The following is a 19,303-nucleotide window of genomic DNA, read 5'->3' on the forward strand; positions in this document are numbered from 1 at the left end:
ATGAGAATGTTTTTCTCTATAAAAAGCTTAACTTTTTAGAAAAAGTTAAGACTAATTATCTGTCCTGGTTATAAATGTCCTGTTTCAGAGGCTGAGGTATAGTTTAGTGGTAGAACTCATGTGTAGCATGCACAAGACCCTGGACTCAGAATAAATTTATTTTTCTATAAAATATTAGGGAGGAAATTAAAGTTACTCATAACACCACCACCCAAGATTTTAGTGGAGCACTTTAGTGTGTGTTTTTTTTTACATGCTCATAAAAATGTTTCAGTTAATTAGCATCACAGTTTCTATCCTAATTCTTCTTTGTTTTTCTTTTTGAGACTGGGTTTTGCTATGCAGTTCGGGCTGCCTTGAACTGGTTTTTCAGCCCAGCTGGCCTCAGCCTCCTAAATGCTGGGATTACAGGTGTGAGCCACCACACCTGGTTTATCCTGATTCTTCATTTAACATTATGTTGTGAGCATGTTCTCATGTAATCAATACTTTTCAAAAACATTGTTATAACTTCATCATTTTCCATATATGGCTAGACCATAATTTATATGATCAGTCTCATCCTCTTAAGCATTTAGAGTATTTCCCATTTTTTCTTAGCATCTCTGTATACCTTTCATCAACTCTAGTCATTTCTTTGGCTTCACTTCTTGGGAACAGAGTAAGTAGCTCTGAAGTAATACATTTTTAAGTACAATCTACACACAATAAGATGAATTGATCATAGTGTTCAATTCGATGAGTTTGACAACTATAGGGAACCATGTAACTACCACCCAGTCCATCTCCACCTCTCCTCCAGGTTCCCACTGGCCCGTACACCCTGTGCCTAAATCTGAGTACCATGAGAAACTTGTTCAGAGCTTTCCAAGGCTGGTTTCCAAGGTAGTTCACTCCAAGGCTTCAGGAAGTCTGCACCCCTGGAGGGTAAAGCAGCACATTTTTAAAGGAATGAAGGCTTAAGGAATAGGGCCATCCCTACAGCCTTCTGGACATTGGGCATGACACGGAGTACCAGTGCCCTGAACCAGCCAGACCACACACAAGGTCCCCAACTATCCACTGAGCACCTCTAGTTCCCCTGTACCTGCATTAGGGACTAGTGGCTGTGACATGTGCATGTGAGGGTGGGTGCTGGCTGGAGGAGGGGTGCTGCTGTGTGGATGGAAGGTGGTGTGGCGGAGGGCCCCTGGCTTGGTGGTCTGTAGACTATGCCCAGCTGACCTGCTTTTTACCCTTACCAGGCTATTCTTTGCTGGAGCCAGAGAAGGCCACCTTCCCAGCGTGCTGGCCATGATCCACGTGAAGCGCTGCACACCCATCCCAGCCCTGCTCTTTACAGTAAGGGACCTCCTGCCACTGGCCCCACATGCACCCTCCCTCCATTATACTCAGCTGGGACTTCACACTTTCGCACACACCCTGTCACTCTTCTAATCGGCCCCTACTTTTCCTGGACCTTAGATAGTCTGGCAGATGGATTCACTGGCTTTATTAATATCAAGGGATATAAGGAAAGATTCCAAGTTCAAAATACCTAAAGTCTCAACCTGGCTCATTCTCATGCTCTTACCCCTGGAGGCAGATTGAAGTGACTAGATTCTACCACCTCATAAAGACACAGCACCCCCCTACCTTCCTGGCACCTGTAACAACAGGAGCGGGTGCAGCTGTGGGCTTCTGCTCCTGCCCTGTCACTGAACACCCAGCTCCCCCACAGTTTCTTACCCGAGGGCACTGTGCCAGTCTACTGAGAAATGTCATTAGAATAAATCTGGCATTGAGAGGATAGCAAATAAGAAATACCCTAAAGAGAGGAAGACTGATACACTTTTTCTAGAGAAAAAGAAATTTTCTCTGGGGAAGAAATGAGGGTAAATGTCCCTGTAGTACAACCATCTAAGGAGAGTTAAGGAAAGAGCAAAGACGTGTCCCCAGTGAGTCTTTTGAGTTAATTTTCTTTTCCTTCTGGGTCCTGAATAAAACATTAAAAATGACTTTGGTCCACTGAAGATGTGATCAGAAATCAGGATAACAGAGCTTGGGGAGCCAAAGGCATTGTACACCTTTGGGAAATAGCAGAACGGGCTGAAGGTCATCTTGATCTCTCTGTGGAAGTATCTGATGAAGGCTGTGTTCCTGCTCAGCTTTTTCTCAATTGAGCCTTCCCTGGCTGGAGTCTAGTCACCCAGTAACATCCTCTCAATTTCTTCTATCATCAGGTCTCACAGGAGACTGACCCTTTGATTGGCCTTCACAGAATACCAGAGAGAACAGCATGGCTTGCTCTAAGAGACTCTCAGAGATAACTTTGAAGTTGGAAAGTGACCTCTAACAAGAAAACCTCCCCGGGATGTTATGAGGGTTAAACGCATTAATATTTGCACAATGCTAAGAATAGGACCTGAGTAGGTGGTTGTTGACAGTTTTTTTTTGTTTTTTGTTTTTTTTTTTTGGTAAGAAGAAAAGGAAGGAAAATAAATGAGATGACTCAGCCAGGGCAAAAGGATAAGGGCAAGAACAAAGCTTTAATCTACATTTAATAATCTTCTCAAAAGGCTTTTAAAAAAAATTAGCTTTAGCTATAACTAAGGGAGACATATAAATGAGAACAGGACTGACCCAGAGCCATGTGACACCAGTGTGCCCAGTCCAAGCGTCCATCCTGAGTGGTTAGCCAACTTAAATCCTTTGATTAATTACCCCTTTGCAATGAGAAACAGTCCTGGCAAACTGGCCTAACCTCCTGGTTGTGATTATAAAGTCTGTGCCATGAGACATCCGTTTTAAAATGGCATGGCCCCCTGGGTGGGGAACACAGCCCCTGAGCTGTGAACCTCCTCCAGTCTCTCAGATGCCTTTGTGACACTGATGAGCCCCTCATTTCCCCAGTGCATCTCCACCCTGCTGATGCTGGTCACCAGTGACATGTACACACTTATCAACTATGTGGGCTTCATCAACTACCTCTTCTACGGAGTCACAGTGGCTGGACAGATAGTCCTTCGCTGGAAGAAGCCTGACATCCCTCGCCCCATCAAGGTGAGAGAACCTCTTTGGGGTTCTGGTGTCACCTTCATTTGATTCTAGCTGAGCTGATCATGATAGCAAGGGCTGTGTGTGACAGGACAGCCATTTCCTTTCTCCCCAGGAGATATAACCAGGTAAATGGCAGCAGGGGGATAAAGAGGTTAAATATTCCTTTCAAAACAGCATTCCTGCCAGGGATGTGGCTCAGTGGCATAGCACCTGCCTGGCAAATGGGAGGCCCTGGGTTAGGGTCCCAGTACAAAAAAAAAGATCAAAACAGCATTCCATTGTTTCCCGCCAATCCAGCTGCATTTTCAGGGCTCTCTGATGTTTCCTCCCTGTTCTTCCAGGTAGATGGGTGTCTCCCTCCCAGAGTGAGTTTCTTCACATGTGCCTGTTTAGGTTTGAACTATATGAGATGTGGCGGCAGCTCGAAGTCCCAGCTGCTTGAATCATTTGAGCCCATATTTGATACCAGCCTGGGCAGCAAAGTGATACACTGCCTCAAAAACAATAAATAAATATATTCTAATCATTCCTAAATGGACCTGAAATACCTCCTCTTTTTGAAGCTTTCCAGTTCTCTAGAGAACTTTTTCTTTCTTTTTTCTTTTTAATTTTTCTGAAACACTGCTGAAGATCAAACCCAGAGCCTTGCTCACACTAACCAAGCCCTGTACCACTGAGCTACACACCCAGCCTCCCTTTTTAAACTCCTATGACCCTACATATGCTACTGTGCTTAGTGGACTTAATGATTGCTACAAAAATAATGTTATGATAGGAACTGATGGGATTCGTTAGAACAAGATATACTAGAATACTGAGTTCTTCTGCAGAACAGAAGAGTGATACAGGTCAGAACATTCCTAGAAATAGAGATTTGCTTCTACCGGAAGATTCTTCCAGTTGAAAAATCAAGGGCTTCCCAGATCTCTCAGTTCTCTGCTCGTATTTTCACTACTTCTTTTCTTCTACTCAGAAAACCTGAGAGGGTTGGGCATGCTGGTGGCACTGGGAGACCGAAGGGGAACGATCTTGTGTCGAAATTGAAAAAAAAAAAAAACGCTGGGGATTCAGCTCAATGGCGCAAATGCCTGCCTGACAAGCACAAGGTCATGAGTTTGATCCCTGGTACCAAAAAAACTTTTTTTTTTTTTGGAAAAAAAAGGGCTGGGAGCTAGAGGTTTAGCTCAGCAGTGTAAGTGCCTGCTTGGCAAACTCAGGTCATGAGTTCAATGCCCAGTACAAAAAAAAAAAAAAGGACTGGAGATGTAGCTCATGGAAGACCTTGAGTTTAATCTCAACTACCTTTTTAAAAAAAAGAAGCTTCTGGGCATTGTGACACATGCCTGTAGTCCCAACACTCTGGGAGACTGATGCACGAGAACCACAAATTTGAGCCCAGCCAAGTTTAAAAAATATGCCTGGGTCGTGAGTCCGATCCCCAGTACCAAAAAAAAAGTTTAAAAAATAGGGCTGGGGGTTTAGCTCAGTGGTGTAAGTGCCTGCTTGGCAAACATGAGGTCGTTCAATCCCCAGTAATCCTCCAAAAAAAGTTTAAAAAATAATCATTAGCACATGTTTTTGATTCATAATGAATATAATCATCAGGAGAAATTGGTCCATATCCATATGAATCTTAGTCCTTTTTACTCTCCCTTCCCTTCCCCTCTTCTCTGCCACTGCCCCCGTCTCTAGATTCCCTTCCTAGCTCTACAGAGTCTACCTTCCTAAAATTTTAAAAGGACTAGGAATGTAGCTTGTAGCACTTACCTAGCATGCACAAGGCCCAGGACTCAAGTCCCAGTACTACAAAAAGAAAGATCATTTAACAAGAAAGAAAATCAGAAAGAGAAACGAGGAGGAAGAGAAATTGACAAGGGAAGATGAAGAATAACCTCCCTCTCCTCTGAGAGGGGTGAACAGGGAGGAGAAAGCAGCCCCTAGATCCAGAGGAGGGCTATTCAGGGATCCTCCACACACATGTGGCCAGCAAGGACAGGAAAGCCCATAGAGTTGGTGCTGCTTTCTGAACGATAAAGGCAGGGCCCAGTCTGCTTTAGGCCATGCTAGCTTTCCTGATTTCTTGGCTCTTGGCACGTTCATCTTCTCAATTTGCTTGAGAGAAACAAATCTGGGCTGATGTTGGTGAGAGGGGTGGGCATTGGCTCTGGTGTGCCCAAATGAAGGCCCTGCCTAGAAATGGGTGGGAACCAGATCCAGGTCATTTCCTGCCTGCCTCTCCACTTAGGGTTTCATCAAGGATATTGTAAGCTCTCCCTTCTCATGGCTTCTCTGGCTGCCACAGGCACTGGGCATGGATGCTGAGGCATCTGACCCTACGTGAGAGGGAGAACACAGCAATGAGCGTCTCCTCCCTGGTCTCCATCTTCTTCCTTTCCTGCTATCCAAGCTCACCAACATTCGTTGACACTGTGCCTGCCTCATCAGAGCGTGGGATGTGGGATACAGCTGAGTGAAATGCCATCTTCACCCGCATCCACAACTTCACTTCATCAAGGAAGTGGATGCAGGGGAGAGGGAGCCTGACACCTGAGGTGGTGGGCGCCACATGTAGCTCACAGTGCTTCTGCTCCACAGATCAGCCTGCTGTTCCCCATCATCTACTTGCTGTTTTGGGCCTTCTTGCTGATCTTCAGCCTGTGGTCAGAGCCAGTGGTGTGCGGCATTGGCCTGGCCATCATGCTGTCTGGAGTACCTGTCTATTTCCTGGGTGTTTATTGGCAAAACAAGCCCAAGGGCTTCAATGACTTCATTGGTGAGTTACTAAAGGCTCTGGGTGTCCAGACCCCCAAGGCTGGGATGGGGTGGTCTAGAGAGGGCCCCACCAGAATTAAGATCAAGAGCCCCATCTAGCTGAGCTTTACCTGAATCCTCAGGGCTGTGGAGAAGGAGGCAGGGCAGGAATGGCGACTGCCTTTCCAGACACTGCTGGGGAGAGATTAGTTCACGTTTCCACACAGACCTTAGTCCTGCAAACACAGGTAGCCACCAGTCATCTCCAGGAGTTGCTCCCTGAGCTTGTAAGACCAATATGAACCCAGGAATTGGTCAATGGCATTGAGAAGGGAAAGCTGGGACCTTGGTGAGTGAGGGGTGGCTGACAGAAGATACCAGAGACAGACATAGTTGCCATCGCCTGGAGAGGGAACTCAGACAGGCCCGCACTGCTCTGCTGAGATGGAACTTGGGACAGAAGAACTAGTTCAGCTCTTGGCTGCATGACAGGGCCAGTGGGACACAGCCCTGAGCCGCTTTCTGTGTGGTCGTCTTCCACAGAGTTGCTAACCTTGGTGAGCCAGAAGATGTGTGTGGTGGTGTACCCCATGGAGGAGGGAGACTTGGAGACAGAGGGGAGAAGTGAGGACATGGCAGAGCAGCGGCAGTCTTTCTACCAGCCGGCTCCCACCAAGGACCAAGACTCAGATGGGCAGCTGCAGGCCTGAGACTGCCTGCTCGTCAGATAGCTGCGCCCTGCTTCTTCCCCTTCCTGCCCTGTCCCCCAGGTCCCCCAACACACATACACCGCCTCTGCTTCTGCCCAGCAGGAGCAGGACTTGGGTGTAGGGTATGAGCAGTTACAAACAAAGATACTATCTGTACCCGAAGACTCAGCCTCTCTCCCCAAGGCCCCTTTCAGGCCCCACACAAGGGCAGCCCACACTCTTGAGCATCAGAGGAGAATGGAGACGCCAAGGGGGCCCTGTAGTGCCTCCGCAGGCCCTGCCCTCAGTGCCTCTTAGGAAGCTGAGCTCATTACTGCCTTCCCTCCCCACTGCTGAGCTCAGGAAAGCCTCAGTTCAGAGAGAAGAGGCAGCTACCATGAGTTGGTTGGGGAAGACAGGCTCCAAGGAATCCATCATCACTGAAGGTTGGATGGAGAGACCCAAACCCTCTTTCTTCACCACAAACACAAAAGTAGAGGGGATGCTTCCCTCTGCACTCCTCTCCACCTGTGCCCCACCTCCTCCACCACCAGCCACCTGGGCTCCCTGCTGGAGAAAGGCTGTCTCCAGGACCTCTCCTCCCCACTGAACTGAGGACCACGAGGTGGGAGGGTCAGCAGCTCCCTACCTCCAGCCCTGAGCCAAGCCTTGGGAAAGCTTACCTTGCCTAAACCTAGACTTGTCCCCCGAGCCCCCCTCCAATGTGGTGCCAAAGCTTCCTGAAGCCAGAAAGCCGCCTTACTGTCAGTGTAGTGGATCTCCCCCTCTTCTCCCTCCCTCCCTCTCTTGTCTCCTAGTGACCATACCACTCAGCTCCTCCTCTATCCCCATCCCCTGAGAAGGGGCAGTCACCCAGTAACCCTCTGACCCTGCAGCTGTGCCCCTAAAGCTCCTGTAGCGCCAGCACTGCCGGCCCTTCCTGTCATGCTCTTTCCTCCTCTCTGGACTTTGGTTCGGGGACCAGGTATGAAGGATCCCTGAGCCCTTCAGGCCTGAAACCAGAGCCAAACCAGCCTTAAGTTACCTTCCATCCAAGAACTGGACCTAAAAATACTCCCTTGTTTCTAACCCTCAGGAGGGACGTGGTATTAAATGCCTTCCCTGGGTGGCAGGGTGCTTTCCTGCCCCCACCTCAGAGCTGCCTGGTCCATAATCTGGGTGGCTGTCTGGGAGAGCATTTTCTGAAGACATGTTCCCCTCTCCACTGCTGACCCTCAATAACTGCCCCCTTCTGGTCTTACTGCCCCTCCATCTTTGGGTAGGACGGGAGGGCAGCGGCAGAATGGTGTCCACTTTGGGGACCCTCACACAAATGTCCTCTCTGTAAAATACAGCTTCTGACCTTTTCCTGTGCTCCAGAGGAAGGTGATGGCATTTGTCAGGGCTTGGCAGCCTCCAGCCACACCTGCTGTGCTGAGGACACAGAACCCTTTTATCCAAAAACAGCCCCCCCCCCCATTCTATCTGCTTAAACTGGAACACCCAGGGAGCCCCTCCCAGCCCCAAAGCATCTCCTAGCTTCCCACCTGGCTCACTCGAACCCTCAGTTGGATGCTGGGTTTGGGCTGAGTTGTGGCCCCTCCGAGTAGACACCAGCCAGGCTGGAGGGGGCCCAGAGGACCAGGGGACCATCTTCCTCTTTCCTCTCTTCTCATTCCTCCAGCCTCTTCCCCTCTTGCTATTATTATTATTATTATTTTCTTTTTTGTAAAGTGGATGCCTTACTTTTTGGATAAATATTTTCAAAGCTATTATTTCTATTTCTTTTGGTTTTTTTTTTTAATAGAAGATTGTTTTGGGGAGCAAAATTAGATCCTTGACAATAAACTTGTCATAAGGTTGGTTTAGGTTTTAGAATTTTGTTCATTTGTGGGGGTCTTGTTTTTCTTTTCATGTAATAAAATTTTAAATGGAAATGAAATTAGTGGTCTTCATAATTAACCTGAAACTAAGTCACCAGACATATTAGTCAAGTCCCTACTTGCCACATGCACCTTCCAGGATGGAATTCCTAAAATCTTGAGATCTCTGTACCAGCAGGCTGATCCCGACACTCGGGTCTGTATGTTCAAACAACTACTTCTCATTCTTTCTAAGGGGTCCTGGGGTGTGGCTAAGTTCCTACTCTCTGCGAATCCTGAGAGCCTGAAAATTAACTGGGAAAAAGACAACCACTGGCCAGCTATAGGGGAGCACGCCTGTGGCCCCAGCACTTGGGAGGCTGAGGCAGGAAGATTGTGAGTTCAAGGCCAGCCTTGTCTATACAGTGAATTCAAGGCTAGTCTGAACTGCATGGAAAGACCCTGTCTCAAAGAAAAAAAGAAAAGGGACAGAAAGATTGAGACAGAGAAGGGAAAATGGAGGGGAAGGGAAGAGGACTGGAAATGTAGCTCCATGATAGAGTACTTGCCTACCATGTCTGAGGCCTTCAAAGGATGAAATCATCAACCACTCCAAATGGGATAGCCCTAAACTGAGTCAAGTGAGGTAAAAGCAGGGGCTGGTGTCCCTAAAGCCTGGCAACAAAGCCTTCTTGTGCTGAGGCAAATGGAAAAGGAAATGATGGGCTGCTTCTATAATGAGACTCAGAGGACTGCCAGGTACAGTGGCACATGCCTCTAATCCCAGAACACATAAGACTGAAGCAGGAGTATTTCAAGTTCAAGGCCAGCCTGGGCTAGGTACAAAAGCCTATCTGAAAACAAAGGAGCAATCAAGAACTTTCAGGGGCCCAGGAAGTGAGGCTGGCTCCCTCTGCTGTGCAGAACCATCTGACTGGACAGTTTGGGAGGAAGCCCAGGAGGATTACTGGGCTAGGACTAAGGAGAAAGAAGAAGGCTGAAAGCAGCTGTGCACCTCCTGGTATCTCAGGTTAACTGTTAGAAACAGCTGATGGGATGTGACCCACTACTTCTGTCCCTTCCTTTCTGGGCAGCCCTCCTGCTGCTCCTCCAGAGCAGCAGCAGCCTAAGGCCTGCACTGTTGATAGATGCAGCCCCTGTGAAGACATCGCCCTTCACCATCTGGGACACTATGATGCTGTGGCAGGAGGGTCATCTGCACTGCTAGTCAGGGCCTGGTACCTTCACACCTGCTGTGTGGCTGGCAGCTCACCGTCCCCAAGACCTTGAGTGAGAGGCCAGACGCAAAGCAGTTGTGTGTCTTCGGGCAAGTCGCTTTGTTAGGTTAGGTGAGAGAGCTAGAGATAGAGAAGGACAGAGAGGCTATGAATGACAGACTGAGACCTAATCCAAACAGTTTCCACTCTCTTACTCCAGGGTTTCCCTGAAGGGCAGAGGCCGAGCTTGTGCAGGAGGCTGTACCAGAAGACTCACATCCACCTTTTTGAGCCCAAGCCCAATACACCTGCTCTCCCTGGCCTGCGGGGCCTCCTCCGTGTTGCATGCTTCTAGCAGGCCCTGCCCACTCTAGTGCCCCTCTTTCTGAAAAGCAACACCTGCTGATCTCAACATGGTCAGAGGGGCAAGTGTGAGCCTCCTCTTGGGCAAAAGGCACCGAGCTTTTTCCATCTTAACCCTGCCAGTCTCCTGCTGGACATTTCAGATGCTCTGACCTTCGAGGTTTGGGAACCTTCTGACAGTTACTAACGTCACAGGTTCTCCTTCATCAATACAGTCACTCCACACATCTGTTTTTCTAGCTTTGCTATATGCTGCAGGAATCACAGAATTATTCCTGAATTTTCCAGTTCAGTGCAGACCTCAAAGATTTTTCTGTCCCAACAAAAATATTCAAGCCACCTGTAATCCCAGCAGTCAGGGGCAAGGGATGTAGCTCAGTGGCATAAGTGCCTGCCTGGCAATACAAGGTCCTGAGTTCAATTCCCAGTAGCAAAAAACAAACAAACAAACAAAAAACCCAAAAAACACCCTCAGACCTGCAGTTGGGAGGCTGAGGGAGAAGGATCACCTCAAGTGCAAGGTCCCCAGTGCTATCTACCTAGAGAGAATTCAAGGTCAGGCTGGACTACACTATAAGCAACTGTCTCAAAAAAAATCTAAAAGTATTAATTAGGGCCAGGCATGGTGACATACACCTCTAATCCCAGCACTAGGGAGGCTAAGGCAGAAGAAGTGCTATTGCCTTGAGTTTGAGGCTAGTCTGGGCCACAAAGTGAGTCAAGTTCAGCCTGAACTGCAGAGCAAAACCTTGTCTCAAAAGAAAAAAAAAAATCAAACACAAAATCCACCTGTCCTTAATTATAATTATAATGAAACATGATCTGTACTTGAAAGGATCCAATAAAAGTATGTGACCCTATTCTTAAAGACCAAATAGCCTCTCGGGGGGAAAAAAAGCAAAGATGCACGTGTCACAAAGGTGTGCACTTCGTGGCCTCTCAGGCCACCCTCACCATCTCAGAACCACCTCCTTGTGTGTCTGCCTGGCTCCCCTGACAGCTCTGGTCCCCACAAATCTCCAGACTTAGGTGCTCAGAAATATTTGACAAACTAAGGCATCGTACAGGGCAGCAGGTAGGTGTCTGCTTTAAGATGCAAGTAAAACAGTGAGTGGTCAGGGCAAGGGAGAAAGGAGACCTCACATGTACTGAAACCAGTCACTACACATACATTATTTGATTCGAAGTTTAATTAAACAGCCCTAGAAAGGAGCTACTACTCTTGCCGTCTTGCAGGTAAGATTAAGCAGTTCACCCAAGGTCACTGAGTGGCTAAGTGACAGAGGCCCAGTCTTCTCTGACGTTTCTCTGCCAGGATCAGCCACCTCCCTTTGAGGAAGCCTTGAAGAGGACTGTTGCAAAATCACTCAGATAACCCAAGCAAGTAGCGAGGACAGTGGCCCAGGGGAATGATCCTACTGACTGGAGAAGGCGTCTTTCCCCTTCAAAAGAATCTCCAGTCCTGCCTGGCACTGCCTTCCCACCTCCTTTCCCTCCTGCCCAGAGCCCACACTACTGCTCTGATGTCCACAGGCCCGCTGCCTCCACCAAACCCTCAGTTACTGGCACACACTGATGTCAGTGTGCGTGTGCGGGCAGCGTCAGCCATCCAAGGAAACTAGGGGCCCGGACCACTTATCTCAATATGGCTCAAGTTTTCTCATTTCCTGCTGGCTTTATTTACACATCTCTCTGCTCCCTCCAGCACCCAATTCTCTGCTACTGACGTAGACTGTCCCCTCCCCACAGTGGTCCACTGAGGGTGAAGGAGTTCTCTGAGTCATACAGCAACCCCTGTGCCAGTACTTCAGCCCTGAGCCATGCAGGGGCCCATGGCCCTTCCTGACACCCATAAGGCATCCTCGGGTGACCTTGGACAGCTCAGCCTCTTGGCCTTGTCTTGCCTGTTGATAAAACAGGAATAAAAATACTATTTGCCATGCTGCTTTTCCTACCTAACTCTCAGCGAGATGGTCATCATGGAAAGTGAATGCTACAAGGGGCTGGGGATTTAGCTCAGCGGCATAAGCGCCTGCCTTGCAAGCAGGCAGTTGTGAGTTCGATCCCTGGTACCGATAAAAAAGAAAAAGACAAAAAAGAAAAGTAAATGCTACAATGACTGAAAAATGATTTATCTGAGCCAGGTATATAGCTCAGTGGCACAGCGCAGGCCTGGCAAGCGTGAGGTCATGAGTATGATCCTCAGTACCAAAAAACAACAAACAAACAAAAACACCGATTTATCTGAAAACACCTAGCATTATTTCAGGATCAAAGAGGCAGATGGTGGTATTTCCCCTCAAGACAAGGCCCTGGCACCAACCCTTCCAGTTTACCCACCCTTAGCATAACCTGACTGCAAGCCCCATCCTGGCCCTGCTTCCCTTTCCTTCCTCACGGCCTCAGTCTTAGGCAGTGTCAGGATTGACAGAGATGCCCTCTGCTGTCCATTTTATGCTGAACCACAGCGCCCTTTTAAATACAAATTTTGGGCCAATATTGTCACCTAGTGGTCAAGATAGGCACTGCTGCCAAAGTGAAGTTGTGTGGCCTTGGTACATATTTGAAAAGGTACCAAGATCTGTAATAGAAAGAATCCTCCCAGTCTACCTTCTGAGATCTGTCTCCAATGCATGCAGACCTCCCCACACCAGCTCAGGGGCTCTAAGCATATCTGAGCATGCTTTAAGCTGTGCATAGAGCACCTGGAACAGGTAAGGGAGTAGAAGGATGGAAGGGAAGATGCCACGTAGAGGAGTAACATGCCTGACTGTCAGCCAGTTACATTTGCATCTTTTACTTTAATGTTCAGTGTCACACAGATTCCATCCACATTTGTCCCACTGTGGCTCACTCACAGGGACTCAGCCCTTCGAGTGCCTGACTGATAAAACTATCCAGTGCCCCACAGGGCTAAGAGAAGAGCCAGTAACACATTTCTGTGTATCTTTCTTTTCACTGGACTTACACCCACTATTGAAGATGAAGTTCAATAGATAAAAGTAGGACCATAGCAGGTACCTCTGACAGAAGGGAGTGAGGGGCTCCAAGGAAACAGAAAAGGGAAATTGGGGGTGGTGCAGCACAAGAAGTAAAGAGAAGGAGCCATGGGCTTCTCCTAGAGACCCTAACACAGAACCCCAGAAAGAAGTGATGACAATAGAGAAAGCTTCTCAAACCTACAAGAGGAAGTACGCCCCAGGAGACAGGCTCCGGAGGTCAGAGAACAGCCATGCAGAAGGAAAGACAGCAAGCTGAGCTGCAGCAAGCTCCCCAGCCTGCACAGCAGGGCACAGGAAGTGGGAGGCTGAATCTCAAGCCCAGAGTTGGGGGTGAAGTGCCAGCTTGAGACCTGCAAAACAGGGCAGTGAAGAGAGAGCTGTTGGAGCCCCTAGAGTATAGCTGAGCCCCAGTCCTGAGGCAGCCCATCCATGCCCTGCACCAAGGAAAAATGACAGGGAAAAATGCATTAGGGTCTGGGCTACTCACAGACCCTGTTCGAAATCCTAGCAAAAGGCATGCCCTGCACCAAGGCACCGGCCCCCCCAGGATCACTGTTTCCCAGACCCCTGGAGCAACCTCTCTCGCTGGCATCCAGGAGAAAGTCATGGGAGGTGGAGCCACACACGGAACTGGTTGCCCCTGAGGGTAGGTGGAGCCCAGAGCTGGGGGGAACCTGGGAGGAAGGCGTGTCAAGGGAGGAGTTCAGGCCAAGTGGGGGTCGGCATTGGAGAAGGGCTCTCTATTGGCCTGACCTGGCACCTCATTCTGTACAGAACTTCTTGGAAGTTGGAGGGAGGAGGACTTGAGAGTGAGGTGTTACCTTCAGGAAGGATTTGGAATTCCCTGGGCTTAACAGGGAGGGGAAGGCAGGCTCAAAAAGTGAGCTCTGGAGCATCTCCAGAGCCCTGGCTTGGACTTCACAGAGGGTGCCCCAACCGCTAAAGAGGGCAGAGGCCCATTTCTCAAAGGTCTGCATCCCTCCCTCTGGGGTGTGCCCTGCCCCTCCCTGAGTCACCCCAGGGAGAGAGAGGGGAAAAAAGGGAAGAGAGGCATTGACTGCAGAGGAAGGAAAAGGAAGCAGAGCAGAAGAGGGAGGAGAGAAGCCACACAGGAGTGGGTGACAAAGAAGACCAGAGAGGGCAGATCTAGGGCAGATCTAGGGCAGGGGAATATCGAGGGAGGGCAGGCTGAACATCCAAGGGGTGCCCCAAGAGCAGGGCCCAGGGGCGGGGAGCGAAAGGGGCGGGCCGGCCATGTCCCACGGGACCTACTATGAGTGCGAGCCCCGAGGTGTCCAGCCACCACTTGAGTTCTCAGGGGCCCGAGCTGGGCCCGGGGAGCTAGGGGACATGTGTGAGCATGAGGCCTCCATCGACCTCTCTGCCTACATCGAGTCTGGGGAGGAGCAGCTGCTCTCTGACCTCTTTGCTATGAAGCCAGCACCTGAGGCCCGAAGTCTTAAGGCCCCCGGAACTCCTGCCTTCCCTCACTATCTGCCGCCTGACCCCCGGCCCTTCGCCTACCCACCACACACCTTCGGCCCAGACAGGAAGGCACTGGGGCCTGGTGTCTACAGCAGTCCAGGGAGCTACGACCCCAGAGCTGTGGCTGTGAAGGAGGAGCCCCGGGGACCAGAGGGCAGCCGAGGTGCCAGCCGAAGTGGCTACAATCCCCTGCAGTACCAAGTGGCACACTGCGGGCAGACAGCCATGCACTTGCCCCCGACCCTGGCAGCCCCCGGCCAGCCTCTCCGCGTCCTCAAGGTAAGAGCAGCTCAGTTTTCCCTGCACCTGGGGGGCTGGAGTAAGGCTGGTGTGGATGGGGACTCTGAGGTCTGCATATGCTGAGGGGTCTGGCGTTGGTGTTGCTCTGTGAAACTGACACACCCAGGTCCACTGTGCTCACTGCCATATTGTGAGCTACCTCCTTCCCTCTGTGAATTTCCTGTCCTGAATGTCACCATGTCCTGAAGGCCTGTGGCAAACTGACCCCACCAGCGTCCTTGCTGCCCACCATGTCCTCTTCTTGTTTCTTTGTCAACCTGCTTCTGGAAGAAGAAAGGCCTGCTGATTGCATAACACGAGACTGATCACAGACGGCAGAAGGAAAGTGTCCTTGGCACGAAGTACCTCAATGACGGCCTTGACCTGGGTGACGGGTCCCGGCCTGGTGTCCTAAGAGCTGGGCTGCTGAGATTCTTGCCCCGTCTCCACTCTGCCTCCAGGTGGGCCCTCATGTCTATCTCTGTGTGCCTTCTCTCCAGGCCCCTCTGGCCGCTGCAGGAGCCCCCTGCAGCCCCCTCCTCAAGGCGCCCTCCCCAGTTGGCCCCTCCCACAAAGGCAAGAAGGCGGTGAACAAAGACAGTCTTGAGTACCGACTGCGGCGCGAGCGCAACAACATCGCTGTGCGCAAGAGCCGAGACAAGGCCAAGAGGCGCATCCTGGAGACGCAGCAGAAGGTGCTGGAATACATGGCCGAGAATGAGCGTCTGCGCAGCCGCGTGGAGCAGCTCACCCAGGAGCTGGATACCCTCCGCAACCTCTTCCGCCAGATCCCCGAGGCTGCCAACCTCATCAAGGGCGTGGGGGGTTGCAGCTGAGGCTGGAGGATGGACTGGTGGCCCCGGACCCCGACCCCGGCGACCCCTACCTTGCTGGGACCCTAGCCTGTCACTGGCGGAGCCCACAGCACAGACTATGGACAAGGACAGCCAAATGGTTAGGGAGGGCAGGACCCGTAAAGATTTTGTGATTGAATAAATTGCACTGCGCCTTAGTGCCGGGGCTGTTTGCTGGGCTAGGCTATGTGCACGTGTGTGTGTGTGTGTGTGTGTGTGTGTGTGTGTACCTGGATGTGTATATGTGTATGTGTGAGCAGAGAAAGAACACCTCGGGGACCAGATGAGTGTGTGGGCATACACTTTTAGAGCCCAACGTGCCACACAGTCAGGCCTCGTGTCTGTTGCTGTGCTCTTCTGTCCCGTCTGGCTGTCCCCCATCCACACATTCTATCCTTGTTAGCTAAGGGGATGCTCCCCTTGTCTGCCCCACCCCCAGGGCATGGGACACCTCTGGATGCCCTCCTGAGAAAGCCTGGGCTGGTAGGACCACTCCAGTACCCACTCTGGGCTGTTGTCTCTCCCTAGGGTATACTTCACCTGCCCCAGGTGACTCTTCAGAGAAAAAGTCCAGATCACTCCGCAGTTTTACTTTTGAGACAAGCTTTCCCCGTGTTTCCAGGCTGGCTTTGGACTTACCATGTAGTGCAGGCTGGCCTCAAACTCAGGTGACCCTCTTGCCTTGGCTGCAGGCATTTGCTCGCTACCACCGCTGGCTAGCTGTGCCGTATTTACAGTTCCTGAAGCCTCAATCCAGCAGTCCATCACTTCTTCCCAATTTCACAGCCTCAATCTACCAGACTAACTTCCCCCACCTCTGCTCCCACCCACCCACTCCAATCTTATCCCCCATCCTATGGGGCTCTTGGTTCCCTAAAGTGACATTCTGAGGGGAAGGAATCAGTTGGGAAAGATCCTGAGACCTACTTGTCTGTGACAGTGTAGATAAAGAGGAAGAGGAGAATGTGTAAGAACCCAGGAAAGGCCACACGGAGAGCATTTTCCATCTCGTAGAACTACAGCCTAGGAAACAGAATAATACAGTAATCAAGAGTCACAGTCTGCATCTGCCTCTGCTACTCACTGGTTGTGTGACCAGGACCCAGTTATTGCTCCATCCTGTACCTCAGTTTCCTCACCTGAAAAATGGGGATAATTATAATACTCATCCCATAGTGCTATTATAGTCAAGGAATATGGTACCTGGCACATGATAAGCATGGATATTTGTGATTCCCATTTGCTATGACTGGAACAACCTTAAACATCTCATTTTGCAGATGAGGAAACTGAGGCCTCAGGAGGGGGCTTATCCAGAATCACTGACAGTTTAGAGGCAGAATCAAAATTAGCTCCATGAAATCACAGATCTCAAGAGATGTTGGCAGAGACCTCAAGAGCTCCTCTGGTGAGTTTTACCCTCAGACAAGCAAGATAGTGGCAGCCACAGCTTGTAGATAAAACGGTGAGGGCCAGAGGTGAAGAGAAGTGCCCTCAGTGCCTTCGTGGCCTCAACACCTGGTTCCAAGTCCCATTTTGTGCTCACAACTTCCCTCAGAGTTGCAGGTAGAGCACAGGATTCCTGAAGCAAGCATGCATTGTCTGACAGATCAGACTCAGGACAGAACAGGGACCCAGTTCCTCCTCGGTCACTGCTGAAAACCCTGAGTTGAACAAGGAATTACTTTCTCAGAGAGAGAAAGAAAGAGAGAGAGAGACTTTGGTTGGTTGGTTTTGGTTTTTTGAGACCGTCTCACCGTGTAACCCAGGCTAGCCTCGAATGCTTAGTGATCCTCTTTCCTCAGCCTCCCAAGTGCTGGGATTACAAGAGTGCACCACCATGCACATCCAGGAGAAAGATTGGTATCTGGATCATCCTGGTTCTCTCTCTTTCTCTACCTTACTCCTCTATCTCTCCTTTCTCTCTTGTCCTCCACTTCCTCCCAAACCTTATTGGCAGAGGCCTCATATCCCTGTGTACCAGATCTACCTCAGCCAGGACTCAGTCCCTTTCCGGCCTCTATCTCCATTCTCAGGCACCAGCTCTCCCACTTTTGGGTCCTGAGATCCCTGCGCCAGGTCTGGCTTGGGCAAAGAAACTTAAAGATTGGAAGTGTGAGTGGAGAAATTGAGACTGATGGCAGCAGCCTGAGTCTGGGTGGGGAGACATTTCACCGGTGCCTGGGAGAATCCTCTCACCTTCTCTTTGGCCTAGGGGGATGCATTGCATAAGGGGGGTTTGTACAACAACTCGGTAAGTGACTCAACCTCCGGATTTCCTCCTCTCAGCTCGACCACTGTCCCCAGACATCTTTTCAAGGTCCTGGATGGTGGGACCTGGGTTGCTCCAGCACTGACCCCAAGTTTCTTTCCCACAGCTCAGAACCGTGTCTCCTCCCAGCCTCGTCACCCACCTGCACCTCCTCAGGGCACCAGATCTAATGAGTTGCATCCCCACTTCCCCTGCAAGATCTCTACAGAAGGCAGGGTACAGCAATGGCGTCTCCACCCTTCCCTGTCAGACCATACCCCAGGGAGATGACTTCACCAGAAAGGCCTGCATCCTTCAGGGGGCTTTCAGACTCACCTTAGCTAGCTTGGGGCAAATTTATTAAGCAAGTCTTTGTCAAGCATGTCTTTTGTGAGTGAGACAAGTTCTTAGCTGAAGGAGTAAGAAGAGAAAAGGTAATAAATGTGTTTGATGTCTTCTTCAGCCCCTCCAGGTCTCCACTACCCCTTCTTACCCTATCCAGCCCCAGTGGGCACCTCTGCCGCTTCCCTACCCCAGCAACTTCCCTTAGATCCTGTTCTTCACACCTTTATTCCAGCACGTGGGATGCTGAGGCAAGAAGATCCTCACAAATTCAAGGCCAGCCTGAGCTACGTAACAAGATCTTGTCTCAAAAATAAATAAATCAAGATTCAAGCAATAAATAAATGATAAGGTATTCTATTCAAGCCTCGCTGGGAAAGCTATTTAACTGGGGAAGTTAAGGAAGGCCTCTGTCAGAGGAAGTGACATTTAACTTAAAAGCTAAAAATTCTCAAGAATGAGGCAGATACACTGACGGAGGAAAAGCAAGCAGAAGAAATAGCAAGTATGAAAAGTGTCCAGTGGTCAAGGGGAAGCATGAATGGAAGAAGGAAAGAGGAGGCAAGAAAAGGACCTCCAGCTGCAGAAAGGCATGGCAAATGGCTTATTTCTGTCACCTCTTCCTAGGAGGACTGACCCCAAGAAGCTGGGGCAGGGTACAGAACAGGCTCATCTCTGTCCCGGAACTGGTTTCCTGGAGTTATCCCTGGGGAAAGCAGATGATAGAAAAAGAGCCCAGGTGGGGATAGGTAGCCCAGGCTCCTGTCCAGAGAAGAGAGCCAAGACTAGGGATTGAGAAGCTTCGAAAACCAGCAAATCAAGGCCCCCGGCAGCATATTCAAATGGCTGCTGTTTTAGAACACAGTCAGGCCCACTTTTCCTTCTTGAGCCCAACTGGAAACCAGGTGACAGGCTTGAGCTAAAACAAAACCTCAGGAAGGCTGCAAGGAGGAAGGTGGCGGGGACACAGGAGGAGAGGGAGGAAGCTGTCCAAGGTGAGTCTACCAAGGTCAGTCACAGGCTGCCAGCACGGCTTTCACAAGCTCCTGCCCTCAGTGTACACCTCCCACCTCCCACCACGTTGCCACACACCCGGGCCCCCAGGGCCCCCATCCCAATGTTGCAAGATCGGTCAGAGCTGTGGGTGGAAGGGGGCCTCTTCACCTCCA

The 19,303-nt window shown here is 50.2% G+C and overlaps 2 protein-coding genes across 5 annotated transcripts in view; both read left to right on the plus strand.

Annotated features, from left to right (window-relative positions):
- The window catches only part of Slc7a8 (solute carrier family 7 member 8), a 52,478-nt gene extending 44,057 nt beyond the window's left edge, over positions 1 to 8,421 (plus strand). For 3 of the 4 annotated variants that reach the window (XM_003474303.5, XM_005005650.4, XM_063236889.1), the window contains 4 exons: positions 1,245 to 1,341; positions 2,893 to 3,042; positions 5,635 to 5,812; positions 6,334 to 8,421. In XM_003474303.5, coding sequence (XP_003474351.1) covers positions 1,245 to 1,341; positions 2,893 to 3,042; positions 5,635 to 5,812; positions 6,334 to 6,500 — 592 coding nt within the window. In that variant the 3' untranslated portion in view covers positions 6,501 to 8,421. Of the gene's footprint in view, positions 1 to 1,244; positions 1,342 to 2,892; positions 3,043 to 3,380; positions 5,612 to 5,634; positions 5,813 to 6,333 lie in introns of those variants that run through there. The other variant, XM_063236888.1, reaches the window with a different exon arrangement.
- Positions 8,422 to 14,076: 5,655 nt separating this feature from the next.
- Cebpe (CCAAT enhancer binding protein epsilon) lies at positions 14,077 to 15,699 on the plus strand. Its single transcript, XM_003474493.3, has 2 exons — positions 14,077 to 14,687; positions 15,188 to 15,699. The coding sequence occupies exons 1-2, from the start codon at positions 14,178 to 14,180 to the stop codon at positions 15,521 to 15,523; spliced, it is 846 nt and encodes a 281-aa protein (XP_003474541.1). The 5' UTR covers positions 14,077 to 14,177; the 3' UTR covers positions 15,524 to 15,699.
- Positions 15,700 to 19,303: the final 3,604 nt, after the last annotated feature.

Source organism: Cavia porcellus, unplaced genomic scaffold, assembly GCF_034190915.1.
Source record: "Cavia porcellus strain 051 isolate PalLab524CR breed Dunkin Hartley unplaced genomic scaffold, mCavPor4.1 scaffold_26, whole genome shotgun sequence".
NCBI lineage: Eukaryota > Metazoa > Chordata > Mammalia > Rodentia > Caviidae > Cavia > Cavia porcellus.